Genomic DNA, 15,784 nt, shown 5'->3' with positions numbered 1-15,784 from the left:
AGGTGAGGCCCATATGCAAAAGAAAGTCCCAGAGACGAAGCTGACCCTGGGGAGCGGGGGGTGCAGGGGCGCAGAGCGTCAAAACAGAGGGAAAGGCGTATATTTCAGCCGTCAGGTTTTTCGAGAGCAAATACAGGCTGAGCTTGGGGTCTACAATGGGAGCACTTTGTCGACCAACGCCAGCCCCTTTGTACACCCATCCATAGCACCCACGAATGCTTAGCCGGGCAGCTCCTTGGTTAGAAGCTGGTGGAAGCAATGAAAGCCTCGGCCTCACTGCGAGCGGCGTACAAGAAGGGTGCTGCCAGAACATTCATTCCCTGGACGTAAGTTCCTGGATCAAGAGGCATGCCTCAGTGACCCTCCGTTGTAAGCGTCAGAGCACGGGCTCGATGTTTCGACATGGGCGAGGTTGGGTTGGAATCATAGCCGCTCCATAGCCCGTTCCCGGCCGACTGTTGGGTTGGTCAAGAGACTGGCGGGAACTGCTGCATATGCTGGGCTCCCCGGTGCGTTCTGCGCGGGCATCATGGAGTTCAGGCAATGGCGTTGAGTAGGCGGATCAGGCTCGCCTCGCCTGCCACACGCCGTCGGAAAAGTGACTCGAAGCAGAGAGTGCGGAACGTATTACGAATTTTTGAGTATGCGTGACGCGCCACGGTGATAAGTGCAAGGTAAGAATCGGTCTCGAGAACAGGCGCATTGAGCAAAATCAGCCATACATAGATGCAACAGAGAGGACTATGGTTCAAGGTTAGTGTGTACTGGTATTATGCTATGGTCAGCATGTAGATGGCTTACCATGCCGTTTCGCCCGCCTTGATGCCCTGATCAAGAATCTTCAGCGCCGGCTGCTCTCCAAAGCACCCTCGATATCTCCGTTTGGAGGCCCTTTTCTCGCAAGAGTTTGTCGAGACATGGCATCATATGGGACCGCTTATTCAGCGGAATGCGTGGCTGTCATGGCTGCTCCGGAATGTGTGGGGAAGGAACTGTAATGGGTGCGTCGCTGCTGGCGCGTCCTCGTTGTGGCGACCGGTTGATGGTGTTTGGCATGTCTGCGCACATGGGATAGGGGTTCAGGATTCGAGCATGCTGCCGCTGGGTGGGAGGATGGTGTTGAATATGCTGCTGCTGCTGCTGCTGCTGCTGCAGCCTCTGCTGGGTAATCAATCAGAACCCTGGCTGGCGACTTTTGCACCCAAGTTGGCGAGCCGATTGCAATCTCTCAAGGTCCTGTGTGAACCGGGGGATGGAGGCGAGTGGAGCTGCACTGGTGCTTGAGACTCGCCATCGGCGACATGGTCCGGGTTTCTTTGTAGAACTTCGGCAACCCCTCCGTGGGTTTTGCCTTCAGGTCGCGAAGAGTCATTGCAATGTGAATTGAAGGCTTACAGGTGGTTAACGTTGTTGAAGAACCACGAGGCGCAGAGCTGGTAACGCCGACAATAACAAAACTGGACCGCAACTTGATCGGGCGCCGTTGTGGTTGGTTTCTGGGACACCTGCATCACATCAAGACTGGAGTGGCGGGGAACATTCCTGGAAGTCGGAGGTTGGTCTGCACAGAAGCCCGTGCTTCCAAACGCCCCTTGCTTCGGCGTGTACTATTTCGCGTCCCACGTCACGTACCGATTTAGACGCGTGCTCTATGTAAGCTACATACATTATCCATTGTCCGGCTTGATTCAATCATTCACCTTTCTGTATATTGACTCTCGTTGAAGTTCTCATCAGGCTACTCAACAAGGCTTTGATGATGGATGGCTTTCGATCTGCTCATGGATGAATGATCGATAGCTCACAAAGTGACCGTCTAGCAGGCCACCCTTGACCTCTTGGCAGAACGGTTTCCCATCCTTGACGCGTGGGGACGACGAACTTCCTCGGTTCCCCAACCTCGGGTTGCATTCTCCACCATCTACCGAAGTTCTGGTCCCTGGTCCCGGTTCTTCACCAGGTTGCAAGAACTCAGACAACCAGCCTCTGTTTCCCGAATATCAAGATAGCGAGATCCTTTTGTCTGTCCAATTAACACCTGAAAATAGGAATGAAATTTTCGTCTTCTTTGACGGAAAAGCTCTTCACAACTCAGTTTTACGCAATGGTTCCGCGAAGATCGACCGAAGGTACTGACGATATCCAAATAGTTAGCGTAATTGGACTCCATTTGCCCAGACAACCATTTTCGTGAACCGGACCTTCTCCCCGGCAACGGCATGGCCCTAGAACAACGGAAACCTTGCAGAGCCTGTTTTCGGGTCTGCAATTTTCGGCAACCACTTTCCATCGAGGAGGTCGCCATGCATCGGGACCGAAACCCCCTGTTCCATCCTTCCAGAAGAACCAACTTTTGACGATCAAGCTGTTTTCTCTGGCAACTTCCTGGTCATGGTTTCAGTTTCCCTAATGGATCGCCGTCGAGACGGGATTGGTCACTGAGTCGGCCCCCGCCCCTGCCGATCTGAGAGTCGAGGCCGAAGACAATTCACGGAGGATGCCGGCCTGACCACAAAGGTTACGGCTGTCTCGCCAGGGAGCACATCCCCAGCTGATGCCGGCCCCGGAGTGGATGTTCGGTTGCGGCCCGGAGCGGCTGACGGTTGCCAAGATGATCACCCGGAGCCACTTTCTACCACTTAGATGGCAATGCCCGTGCCCTCGTTCAAGATGGAGACAGCGAGGTTTAGATACCAAGCTGGCAGTATATACAGTATCTGATGCACCCGCCGCATCACTCAAAACCTTTTGTTCATCTCACCCCTGCGGAATATGAGTCCCCTTAGGGCAAATCCACAGCTCATGCCCATCATCCACTGTGGTATGGCACTAGCCTGATAACAGCATGTTGCTCAGGCAGGAAAAGGGAACAATCACAACTGGTGGGCGATTAGATAAGACAGTTGATGTCTTGTCCCAGAGCAACGTTGCCAAGACGCGGGCCAAAATCTGCAGGTCATCATGCACGATTGCCCGCCATCAACAGCCAGAATCAAATCCAGACCACACAGCTTCACATCATCACCGCCAAGCCATGGAGGATATCGGAGTTGAAGCTCCCAAAACGCCAGAAGGCCCCATCAACATTGCAAGTATATCAGAGGAAGAACAACATCCCTCCCTCCCTCGCCCCTGGTGATGGGATGACTCAGCAGCCCGCCGCGGGGTTTGGGTGGTTTGACTGGCCCTTGGCAAAGCACCTCAACTTCGGTGCTCATTGCATCATCAAGACAACCCCATACATATCTTCCACGAGACACGGTGACTCTCTCGAGGTCAGTAGCCACACATCCGTTGTAGCTTGATAGGCTGGGGCGGGGTTTACCCACTGAATTATGCTGGAAACATGGCATTTGCAAATCGCTAACCAACGCCTACATTGCGTTTACTGAGACAGCGACGATGGATGTCTTCCCGTGTTCTCGGGTCGGGCTGACATTGGTGCTCAAGTGAGCCCTCATTGCTCTCGAATATCTTACTCACATGTTCGTGCCTTGCCGGTGTCACATTCAGCGATGACTGTGCTTTTGGTGTCGAATCGATTGGCCTAGCGGTCTCCCGTACGGTAGCCTCGACTTTGAGGTTTGAAACTGCAACTGAGGATATGTCCTGGTGGGTTAGCAAGGTGAAACGTTGATCGTCACCATTCAACCCGGCCGGCAAAGACCTTGGTTAGTCACTTCCCTGCCTTTCCCAGTCCCACCAACTGCGGACTAAGACTTGGACCCAGCGGTGCCAGTGGTAATTTGTTGGGCTGTGATAGGCAAGGGCATCGATTGCGCCATCCACTCTGATGCTCACTCGCCCACCGCACCCGACCCCGCCGCCTCTTCACCGCCTGTCGGGCCCGACGTCAACAGTCCAACATTCCCTGCCTCTCTAGGATATGCGTATCGAGCCTTCCTTGTTGCTTTTCCAGGTTGTTGGGACCTTTGAGCTGGTCTCCTGATGTCTCATTCTTCCTCCCGTCACCTTTGCTAGAAAGTGGAGTCCCGGCACTCTGAGCGGGACCTGTTACCTAATGATAAACACTCACGCCGCCCATCTATTAATGTGATTTGGGGCACACTCCATCTGCAGCCTCCTAATCACATCTCCGCCAAACCTCATCACCTATAATCCTTACACCTACGGCATGGTTTGGTATATCCGGCGCAATCCCGCAGCTGACGACGACTTCGGCAATCCGGCGCTTATTCAGGCCGATACGCCCTCGGATCGCATCATTTACAGCATCTAAAAAGATTGAAAAAGATCCGAGGCGGTGTATCTGTTCAAGCATTTGATCTCTTCCTTACCAGCCCATGGTGTGACAGCATTTCAAGAACTCAACATCGACTCTTCTCAGTGTGGTCATATCATCAGAAACTAGCCATGACATCTGAGTTGGTACACAGGCCTGGCTGCTGGGAATCCAGCTACAACCAAAAAAGACCCATATCATCACCATGTCAATGACCCAAGAGAAAACAGCCCATTTCAACACAGACCAGACTCAGACATTTGTGGAGGAGTCACCGAGGGTGGATGACTTTTTTGAAATTAGTACCTTCTGGCCCGCAAGTGCGCGATATCTGGTGTCTCTGTTTCGTTTCTCCTGGATCGGATACCTACAATCCCTTCAATGGCTCGCTGGAGATCTGGTTGCTGGTAAGGAAACTCAATGCCGGCTTATTGAACCCTGTTACTAACCAGACAACAGGCATCACCATCGGCGCTGCTGTCGTATTACCTCAAGGTATGGCTTATGCCAGACTGGCCAACCTGGATGTTCAGTTTGGTCTGTATTCGAGCTTTATGGGTGTTCTTGCTTACTGGTTCTTCGCAACCTCAAGGACATCACCATCGGTAAGGCATCCCAAAGCTCAATGCTTGGTGCTAGATTACTGATACTCTGACAGCCTGTTGCTGTCGCGTCTCAACTTACCGGCGCTGTCGACTGATATGGCTGCTGTCCTTCCTGACGTTCCAGGCCATGTCATTGCATCTGCTCTGCACTCTTGGCCGGTGCCGTTGTGGTGTCCATCGGGCTCATCCGCTGCGGATGGATTGTCGATATTATCTCGCTTACCTCACTCTCGGCATTCATGACCGGCTCAGCCATCTGCATTGCTGTCGGGCAAGTTCCATCGCTGATGGGCCTCAGCGGCTTTTCAACTCGCGATCCGACGTATCTTTGTGTTCATCAACATACTCAAACACCTGAAACACAGCGAGTATGGATGCCGCCATGGGGTTGTCGGCACTTGCTATGCTTTACCTTATCAGGGAGTCTGCATGTGGATTGGGACACACTACCCAAAAAACATCAAAAGCTTCTGCCTTCTTCATTTCTGACGTTGAGGGTCGTGTTCGTCATTGTTCTCTACACTCTGATCAGCTACCTGGTCAACAGGAGCTTGCCGAGGGGTACAGCCAGATTCAAAATCTTGTTTGACGTTCCTAGAGGTATGTACCAGCCAAACGTCTGAAATAGATTGGTGACTGATGTATTGCCAGGGTTCCAAAACGCGGCTGTCCCGGTCATCAATACCTCTATTGTCAGCAACCTGATGGGATACTTGCCCGCTACTGTAGTGGTGCTGCTCATCGAACACATTGCTATCTCGAAGTCGTTCGGTCGGGTCAACAACTACAGAATCAACCCTTCTCAAGAAATGGTAGCCATTGGCATCACCAACATGCTGGGGCCCTTCCTCGGCGGGTACGCTGCAACGGGCTCTTTCAGTCGCACTGCCATTAAGTCGAAGGCCGGCGTGAGGACTCCGTTTGCCGGCGTCATCACAGCCTTTTGTGGTTCCCTCCCCGCCATCTACGCCTTGCCGGCCGTGTTTTACTACATTCCCAACGCGTCACTCTCTGCGGTGATTATCCATGCCGTCGGCGACCTCATCACCCTCCCAATACCATCTATCAGTTCTGGCTCGTATCACCATTTGAGGTCTTGATCTTTTTGTCGGTGTGTTCGTCACCATCTTTTCGAGCATTGGAGAATGGCATCTACACCACGGTGCTGCTCTCGGCAGCGATCTTCTCTTCGGATTTTGAGATCGAAAGGCCGGTTCTTGGGCGTGTCAAGGTTCAATCCATGCTTGGAAATCGCGTTATTGGCAACGACAGGCAGCAGCCGGTACCCGGGTATGGCACGTTTACCGGCTCGCAGGAGGCGCCGACACGCAACATCTTCTTGCCTATCACGCACGCGGATGGGTCCAACCCCGAGATTGAGCTGGACAATCCGTATCCCTGGCATCTTCATCTACCGGTTCGCCGAGGGGTTCAGCTACCCGGAACGCGGGAGCAGCCTGGAGCACTTGGTGGAACACATTTTGCGCACACCGGCGGACGAACCTGTCGCATTTCGACCGGCCTGGCGATCGGCCTGGAACGTTTCCCGGCCCGTCAGGAAGGACATGAAGGCGGCGGCTGCGGCCGGGGTGGACGCGGGGGATCGTGGGGGTGGACGTGAGCTTGCCGACGCTCAAGGCGGTGATTCTGGATTTCAGCTCGGTGAACCACGTCGACATTACCTCGGTGCAGCAGCTGATTGACGTGAGGAATCAGCTGGACCGGTATGCCAGCCCGGATATTGTCGACTGGCACATTGCCTGCATCAACAACCGGTGGGCGAAGAGGGCGCTGGCGGCGGCGGGGGTTTGGGTACCCGGACTGTTGTGCCGACGGGCCGCACAGGAGGTGGAGGAGCATCTTTTCTGTGGCGGAGATTGGGGGTCGCACAGCGGGCTGCGGCGGCCGGAGGTGGAGGTGAACGAGAAGGAGATTGCGAGGAGCAGGAGGCAGACTGCTGCTGATGTGGAGGTTGGGAATAAGCAGCAGAAGCAGCAGCAGCATCATCACCGTGGGCCAAATGATCCTAAGAAGGTTGGGACGGGCGGGAGTGAGAGTGTTCCGAGAAAACCGACGGTTACGTTTGAGCATGCGGTTCTTTCTTTTGCACCAGAAGAGGATGTCGCTGGGGCCGGAGCCACAGTGGGCGGACGGTGGTGGCGCCGTGCATGGGATCAATCGGCCGCTGTTTCATAAGTTGATCTGACGAGCGCGCTGCAGAGCGCGATTGCCAATGTTGAGGGGAGGTATGAGGGGTTGGAGGAGCATCATTAGGCGTTGTTATTTTTCCATAGATTTTACCCGCAGGAAGTAGTGATTAATGAGATATTGGTTTCGTTTTGAGGTTGTCCGTCATATTTGATGTTTTGCTGTGAATGGTGTTTTTGTGAGGTTATTTTTTCTTGGACTGTGGCTTTGATAAAGTGGGCAGAAAGACAGATGGGATCACAACAGAAATGGGGAGATTGTTAAGGAAGGGGGTATAGGGATTTTATTTATATATTGGTCGTCTATAGGTGGTTTTTTGAAGGACTGCTTTTATGGAGCATGGCTAACAGTCCACCACGGCGCTAAACGCCGGTTTTTTTTATTCTTTTTTTTTTTTTTTTTTCGAGACACCGACTCCGTGGGGCGATCGGTGGTGGTGAGCTCGTGGTCATCAAATGGCTCCCATGGCCTGTCGAGGTTTGGGGTGTGAGTGTTGGGGTTGGGGTAGGGTTCGGACCAGTGGTTGCAGGTTGATGGGTTGATGTTGTATCCTGAGGGAGTAGGGGGTTGGTTGAGATTGAAGGGGTGGTGGGGTGTTGAAGTAAGTGGTTGGGTGAGGAGGTTCTTCTGCTTGTATTGGGGAACAGCCAGGGAAGGGTTATGAAGATTGCGGGGTGTTGGTGGAGGAGGAGGAGGAGGGTTTGGAGACGGTGGCGGGTGGGATTCGAGGCGGTGGAGGCGCTCGTGGAGGTTGGCGGTGGTGGAGGTGTTTGTTGGGAGGGAGGAAGGGGTAAAGGAAGGTGTTGTTGTTGTTGTTGTTGTTGTTGTTGTTGTTGTTGTTGTTGTTGTTGTTGTTGTTGTTGTTGTTGTTGTTGTTGTTGGTGGTGGTGGTGGTGGTGGTGGTGGTGGTGGTGGTGGTGGTGGTGATGGTGGTGGTGGTATGATGTGGTGGTTGTCAGCTTGTCGACTGTGTTTTCGGGAGGACTACCATAGCCACCGTCCGAGGGCGGGATGGACACACAAGACTGCATTGTTGGTGTCGAGATGGAAAGTCTTTGACGGGGAGCAAACGACGGACAGCTGTCGCTCTCTCGTTTTGCTCGGCTTCTCCTCCAACAGCTGTATTGTCCTTTCTAGGGAAGGTATCCTCTTCTTCTTTCTCTAGACGCCAAAACCAGACGGATTCTATACCGGGCGATCACCGGGATTCTCACAGGTGCGTGGACAGGCATCTTTGGTTCAATTATCTTGACTAAGTCATGTCTCGGGTTGTTTGCTTAAAGACTCTGGCGGTTTCTTTGAGTTGGAACTAGTGTTCCAGGAAATTTAAATGTCATGGAGACTGGGAAGAAACACTTCGAGACTGAAGACAGAGGTAGGAAGCAATGCAGTCACCAGAATGCTTGTAAAACTGATGAGCATATAAATTTGAAAGCAAAACAAGACATTGTGCAAGCTTGGTGGACTCGATCACAGGTATGTTTGAGGCAAACATCACGCAGATGGCCCCGCTTGTCAGGGGATAGACATGATATGCCAACCAATTAACATAGCCTTTTAAAAGCTGCTCTCGCGGTTGTTTGCTTTTAGTCTTGTGTAGGATGCAGTTGTTGGAGCTTATTGGTTTAATATGAAATAAATGCCCTTTGTTGAACTTGGTATCTCAGGATATAGTGTAGAACCTTTCTCAGTTTGACTATGGGGAACGAGAAGCCACACCCATTGGTCCTATTTCAGTTGCCGCATCTGTTCCCATTGAGGACGAAGCAAAGTCTAGGTTGATGACCGTCGAGCTTGTTTCCGCTGCCACGGAAAACCGCGGAATATACTACAGCAGCCCAATTTGCCTCTCATTCCACAGATATGGAGTTGAACTAGGCTCTCGACCTGTCCATAGTGTGGCTATTCGTGAGGCTCTGTCTAAGGGTGGATCACGCTTGAATGTGGAGTCCAAGAACCGTTGTCTAGGCTCAACGCAGCTTGGATGATGGTTGTCCGTTGGGCCCATCACTCCATCTCACTATATGAGGATGCGCATACACTATACAATATCGCTGTGGGCCGCATTCTACGGATTGAAATCAATGCTGATCAAGAGAGAAACCCTAGATGATCTCCTCACCCCCTTCCGCATCCGTAACTCTCAGTTTTGCCATCCGTGGACTCACCCGACCTCGGAGCTGCTTCATAGCCCGGTGTTGCGGTGACATCAGCACATATATCCGCGCGCATACATACAGTTGATATTTGCGGCTCTTTTGCAGCCGGTAATCTCCCGCAGACTGGAAAAGACGGACACCAAAACACTAGGTGACCGGACTTTACCTTGGCTTGCATTGAGGCTTCCTTCTGGTGATGTCATCCCATCTGCTGGGCGGAATGGGACGGTTCTGTTGGATCGGTGTGTCTTTCTGGGATCGTAGTATGGATTGCCGTCTCGTCTTTTGATGCGCGTCAAACATGTGGTTTTGGCTCCGCTTATTGTAGTGGAGATCGGAAAAAGTCGTATCTGATGGGGGCGGTTTCTTGGTTTCTCTATTTGTAAGGCTGGCGAAACTGGTGGGGAGAGGAAAGGCTAGACTGATGAAGGCGCTTTGAGAAAGATGAACTCATCTCAACAATGAGAAATTTTCGTTGGAGGCCTGGGCCTGCATGAAGGACTCGTTAATTAATGAAATCAATACGGGCATTCCGCTTCCCCTCTGCTGCTGTTGGCGATTGGGGTGTGTATCTGCGGTGAGGTGATGTTGTTTGACTGTTTCCCCAGGAAATCCCCGCGCCTCTGATTGATCCCTGAATCCAAGATAAGAAGCCCATCTTCTTGGGCGTGGGGCTCGGCACCCGCTTTTCAGCTTTTGGGACGCCACCGCTGACAGGGGGTTTGGTCCAGGGTGGAGAGCAACCCGCAGGTCGCATGTTTCCTTTGGGCAGGGGTTCCGACGACTCGAGCAGACTGGCGACGCTTCCAATTTCGCGATCCGGGGTGCAGAGCAACATCAGGAAAAGAAGAACGAGCAGTCCAATGGTTCGTCCGTCTCCGTCCACCCCGAAAGCGGGACTTTTTGAGACATTGCCCCGTCCACCACCGCCATCACCACCACCACATCAGAGGCCTCAAGCTGTTGGTGTCGAGCCACTTCATTGAGCAAAACCACATGATGTTTGTGTTGGCACGCTGGTAGATAGATTAGATGTTCGGTCTGGGCGTTGGCGCTGAGGTCTGGAATCGTACGGTCATGCAGCGGCGAGGTCCGCGAGGCTGACATGTCCGTCGGCGTCCTGGGGCTATCGTTCATCAGTGGTGTCGTCGACATGATGTTGTGGCTGCTGACCGGGGATTGCCTGCTCGCCGTGCTCGCCAAGTCTGTCTGCCCCAGCACTCGTTACCCCCGAGCTTTATATAACAAAAAGGCTCATTGCTGATTACCCCTACCCGTGATGCAGTTGTCAGTTAGCCGGTGTTGGTATTCAGAGGGTTCAACTCACACGTTTCGCAATGCAGTTGAAAAGGTGCGTGGAAGATCGGCGGAAGAAAGCGGGGCCCTGAGATAAGAAAGATCGCCGCCTGTGATTCGGCAGAGCCCAACCGATTGCCGGACAACGGGTCGCTGTGACTGGCTCTTTTTCAACGTCTTGAACCCAAAAAACACAAACCATTTGGTAACAGATTCCAGGGCCCACGTCGGCCCAGAAGTCTCCGTTCCCAGCCTCATCGAAATTCCATGTTCTCCAATATCAGATTCGCACGCCAGCATTGGAGACAACCCAACGGCTGCGATGACTACACCAAAGACATCGGGGATCATCAACAGTATGCTTGTCGCACAGGCAACGGCCAATCCGGAAAGCTCGGTGAGCACAGGAGAGCCTCGCAATCCCTAATTACCTTGGCCTCTGGGCCCCGTCATGCAACTCGGTGCGGATCGCTGCAGTGCACTCCTCCTGGAGCGAAGACGCTGCAGCTGAAGCTTTGCCAAGTTCGACAAGACGAATCAAGACAGACAGAAACCGGAAAGGGCGCAATCCAAGACCTCAGCTCTTGATCAGGAACACAATCCACTGAAAAGGGGGGCCCCAGGATGGGGGTTTCTTATACAACGACTGGAGCTTCGCTTTTGTTGCACAAGCTATTCTCGGTGTTCAAGGTCTCAGCCAGAACAAGTTTTGTGTCCTGCTGACGACATGCTTCGTTTCCGTAGGGCGGAGTCACACTGTAGGGAAGAGTGCGAGGAAGAGTGTATGACAGAATCATTGATGGGAACCTGAGATCATCACGAAACCGCCGCCTCGGTATCGGTGTGTGTTCCAACCTGAGGTGGTGGTCCGATGACAAGAAAAAGAAGGGATGGCGTTCTGTAATCTCGAGACTGCTCCTTCGAAAAGATTAATGAATGAAACGACAAAAAATTGCGCACCCATTCCGATTACCGCCCTAGTGAACCAATCCTACTGTTCATGTGGGTAGACAAGCGTGTGATGGAGGGAGGGGAGGGGTTTTCTTTTCACCCACACCCCGTCAGCAGATGGTCGTGCAGGTGTGCGGCGAACCCCCACTTAGCAGACATGATGCACCACCACACCCCAGGAACCAAGAGCTCTGGAGCTGAGGCTGTGTACAATTGCTGATAATCCCATCATTTTACACATTGCACATTTCACCAGCTGGCCAAGAGCTCAGGCCATATCCAGGTTGCATATGGCCTATTCTGTTTGGCTGATGTAGTCCCAAGAGGCCCCTGATAATGACCACGAGGGATTATCTGAATAAGCAATGGTTTGATTCTGACCTGACCTGTAGCTCAGTGCTGCTGAAGCTCGAGAGGAGGAAGAGTGGGGTACGAAACAGAACAGGCCATCCATGGAGTGTACGCATGAGGTCTTTACTTAGGTGTAGAAGAAAAAACAGACAGGAGTCTACGCAGTAGAAACTATTCAAGAACCTTTTCAGACAGCAGTATCGACGTCGACCACAAGTCAGGGCAGTCAGTCGAACAGCAGCTGATGGATCCATTCTGGAGGTACGGTGTACCTCTCAGCTTGTACCTGCCCGTGCGCAAGCGTGGAGCAGAGCGGGGGTCGTCCCACACCTGCCACCGCGCCCCCGGTACCGCAGGACTGCTAGCTGCTTGCGGAAGCCCTGTGCGTGTCCCCGGGATGACCCCAGACGACTGGGGCTGGGCCTATCGTCGAAGATGCCGTCGCCGAGCATGGTGGTGGAGCAGGCGGAACAGAGGACAGCTCCTCATCAACAACAGGCAAGATATTTTCCCGCGCTCCGGAACCCACTTAATCTGGGAGGGAACTGAAACTGGATTCGGGAAACACCGCAGAAAGATGGACTGCAAATAGGCATATCCGGGTCCCCTACCCACCAGGCAGTCTGAGTGGAAAGTGCCTGCTGCTGCCGGCCCCGCCCTGGCGCGCTGAATTGGCGTCGCGTCAGAGGTTTCGCTGCCCTCCTATCCTAGATAGGCGTTGCGGGTGGGATGGGGACGGTCGATGGATCCGATGCCGTACGTAGTAGGGTGGTTTATATACTCAGGCTTTGTCCCACCCTCGTCCATTGTTTCTCGTTCCTTCCCCGTCTCAGACCAGACTTGTGTCGAAAAATTATACACCTTCCGACAGCCTTTCCCCAACGGCTGCTCTCGGCCTCCTCCTCCTTCTCCTCCTACTACTACTCCTCCTTCTTCTGTCTTCCTAGGTATCCATTCTTTAGATTGCCTATCCATTACGACGACACTAAACGACCCTCACGCCCGTCCACTGCCCTGATTACCTACCCTATCCATCCGGGCGCCCGCCCTGCTCCGGCCTCTAGCAAGCATTCTGTTCACGCACGTCGGCAAAGGACTCGACACCGCGCCATGTCCGACTCAACTTCCGAGGCGGCTCCGGCCTCGACGCCGCTCCATTCCGGTACGTAGAGCCACAACCATCCAATGATCTCACTATCCATTCAATCGGGCCCTGATTGCGCCTCTCAATGACATTCGACAAGCTAACCAGGGGGTGCCAACAGCGAGGGATAACCTCAATGAACCCTTCAATGCCGGTGACCAAGCTTATATCCTCGTGTCGTCTGGCATGGTCCTGTTGATGATTCCGGCATCGCCTTCCTCTACCCGGCCTCGCTCGCAGAAAGTCGGCCTTGTCGCAAATATGGGTCGTCATGATGTCTTTCAGTGTCATTGTCTTCCAATGGTATTTGGGGTTATTCACTGGGCCCTCAGCCCGACCGCTACCAACGGCTTCATTGGCAACCTCGACAGATTTGGCCTCCGCAACGCTTTGGGTGATGAGTCTCCGGCTCCCCTTCATTCCCGAGCTGCTGTACTCGTTTTACCAGGCAAGTACTTGGCTGATTTCGACTTGCGCACGTGGCTTGATGCTAACAGTTGGAAGATGCAATTCGCTGCTGTTACTGCTGCCCTCGTGATCGGTGCTACTGCTGAGCGTGGTCGCGTCATTCCCGGCATGGTCTTTACTTTCTTCTGGGCTACTCTCGTCTACTGCCCTCTTGCGTACTGGGCCTGGGGCGCCGAAGGCTGGGCTTTCAAGTGGGGTGTTTTCGACTACGCTGGTGGCGGTCCCGTCGAGATTGGTTCGGGTGTTTCCGCTTTGGCCTACTCCTGGGTGCTCGGGCGCCGCAACGAGAAGATGATGCTCAACTTCCGTCCCCACAACATCTCGCTCATTACTCTCGGCACTATCCTTCTCTGGTTCGGATGGCTCGGTTTCAACGGCGGCTCTGCTTTCGGCGCCAACCTCCGCGCTGCCATGGCCTGCTGGAACACCTGCTTGACTGCCATGTTCGCCGCCATGACTTGCGCCTTCTCGATTTCCGCCTTGCCAAGAAGTGGTCTCGTCGGCTGGTGCTCCGGCACCATCTCTGGCCTCGTTGCCGCCACTCCCGCTTCCGGTGTCATCACCCCTGGGCCAGTGTTTTGCTTGGTGTCGTTACGGGCGTTGCCTCGCAACTTTGGCACCAAGATCAAGTTCTACCTCCGCATTGATGATGCTCGATGTGTTCGCCGAACACGCCATCGGTGGTATCGTCGGTCTTATTTTCAACGCTTCTTCGCCGCCGACTACATCATCGGCCTGATGGCATCAACTTGGGCGTTCAGGGTGGCTTCCTCAACGGCAACTGGGCTCAGCTCTACAAGCAGATTGTCTACATCCTTGCTGGCTGCGGCTATACCTTTGTCGTCTCGGCTCATCGCCAAGGCCATCGACCTCGTTCCCGGCCTTCACCTCCGTGCTTCCCACCGAGGCTGAGCTTCGGCATGGATGACGACCAGCACGGAGAGTTCGCCTACGACTACGTCGAGGTCCGCCGTGACTACCTTTGCCTGACTCCTGCGGAGAAGGAGCAGAGAGCTGATGGCGATGTTGTCGTCCTCAGCACGGCATCACCGGGCATCAAGAGATGGCCACTGTTCCAGCGCCCCTCCCACACCTCCCTCAGAGCCCGCTACTGCTGTCGGGAAGGAGGAGAAGGTGTCCGGGTCTGCGACTGATTAGGTGTCACGACCAGTCATTTGAACATTGTTTGAAAGCGTTGTTTCCTTTTTCTATTGATATCTGGATAAGGTGGGGGTGCAGGAACGAAGGGAGGCAATGTGGAAAAGACAGGCAGGCCTGGAAGCGGCAAACCCTGGGAAGCATAACGGCTTTGCTTCCAAAGAAGTATATATTTTTCTGCCGTGTCGTTTTGGATCTTTTTTTTTTTTTTTTCATTTACATTGTCCCTTGTTTTGACCCTTTTGAGAATAAGGTTTGCGGGCATGACGTTGTTGTAAAAATACCCCTGAAAGCTAGCTTAGCGATATTTATGTGTGAGATGGATGATGGATATGGTGTTTAATCTAAAGATATAACATTTACTTTGATCACTTGTGATGCCGGTATTTTTTTTTTTTTTAACCATTGAGCTGCTGCTGAGAAATCAAGTGTTTAGACGAGACCGATTTCAGACATGGATGAGGCAAGATCATGTCAAAATCTTTCAGACAGGTCGGTTGCTATGTCGTGTCTTCTGCAGGCAAGCATGTGAAGCAGCGAAATCGGAACTGTGAGACTAACAATTATATCCTGAGGGAAGAACAGGCGGGGATGGGGTCTAGAACACCATCACCTTCCGTCTAATCTGGACGCTACAGTAGGATGGATCCCAGATCAGACATATGCAATGCTGTCTTGTCTTGTCAAGCTTTTCCTTGGTATGTGCCTTGATGCCGGCTCTGGCGTGAGATCGGAACTAAGGACCACGGTCGGGGACGCCGAGTCAAGCGATGGCATCTGGGGAGGCCGGGGAGGGTGGTGTACTGTATGCCGCCGGACTGGGGAAAGGGAGGGGGGCCTAACAACGATCACGATAAGAGGTGGAAAGCCGGTCAGGATCGTCAACTTGTAGTGGTTGCATTAGGAAGTCTTGGGAGGGAGGCTTATCTCTACGAAGAAGTCACCGCAAGGCTGGATTCGGTAGTTGTGGTTTTTAAGTCAACCAAACAACAATGGGACGGGATGTGAGGTGCGGGAAGAGGGGTGCGGGTTCTTATCTCTGGGCGTGGCCGGGTCGGGTCGGGTTGGGATGGGATGGGATGAGATGGGATGAAAGGGCTAAGAAAACTGGCTGGGACTAGGTGGGAGAAGAGAATGGAGAATATCATGTGATTGGGAGCTTGGTGGTGCAGCCGGGGAAGGAGGAGTGCTGGGTGCTGGG

The 15,784-nt window shown here is 53.2% G+C and overlaps 3 protein-coding genes across 3 annotated transcripts; 2 read left to right on the top strand and 1 right to left on the bottom strand.

The window, feature by feature from the left end:
- Positions 1 to 1,672: 1,672 nt before the first annotated feature.
- On the top strand, positions 1,673 to 7,044 carry QC762_0029370 (uncharacterized protein; the record flags this gene model as incomplete). Its single annotated transcript, XM_062883210.1, is given in 8 exon segments — positions 1,673 to 3,625; positions 3,764 to 4,650; positions 4,703 to 4,848; positions 4,902 to 4,915; positions 4,973 to 5,448; positions 5,500 to 5,864; positions 5,918 to 6,465; positions 6,471 to 7,044. Coding segments are annotated over 7 exon segments (2,325 nt in total). The 5' UTR covers positions 1,673 to 3,625; positions 3,764 to 4,448.
- A 2,676-nt stretch (positions 7,045 to 9,720) lies between these two features.
- Positions 9,721 to 10,520, bottom strand: QC762_0029360 (uncharacterized protein; the record flags this gene model as incomplete). The annotated part of the gene is given in 3 exon segments (XM_062883209.1): positions 9,721 to 10,114; positions 10,126 to 10,231; positions 10,289 to 10,520. The coding sequence occupies 3 exon segments, from the start codon at positions 10,368 to 10,370 to the stop codon at positions 9,721 to 9,723; spliced, it is 582 nt and encodes a 193-aa protein (XP_062747547.1). The 5' UTR covers positions 10,371 to 10,520.
- A 2,403-nt stretch (positions 10,521 to 12,923) lies between these two features.
- MEP1_2 (low affinity high capacity ammonium permease) lies at positions 12,924 to 14,579 on the top strand (the record flags this gene model as incomplete). The annotated part of the gene is made up of 3 exons (XM_062883208.1): positions 12,924 to 12,975; positions 13,079 to 14,187; positions 14,217 to 14,579. 3 exons carry the CDS (start codon positions 12,924 to 12,926, stop codon positions 14,577 to 14,579), a joined length of 1,524 nt encoding a protein of 507 aa, XP_062747546.1.
- Between the last annotated feature and the right edge of the window lie 1,205 nt (positions 14,580 to 15,784).

The sequence above is a fragment of the Podospora pseudocomata genome, assembly GCF_035222375.1.
Source record: "Podospora pseudocomata strain CBS 415.72m chromosome 1 map unlocalized CBS415.72m_1.2, whole genome shotgun sequence".
Classification (NCBI taxonomy): domain Eukaryota; kingdom Fungi; phylum Ascomycota; class Sordariomycetes; order Sordariales; family Podosporaceae; genus Podospora; species Podospora pseudocomata.
The sequence above is the reverse complement of the archived record's forward strand: the minus strand, read 5'-3'. Positions and strand labels throughout refer to the sequence as shown.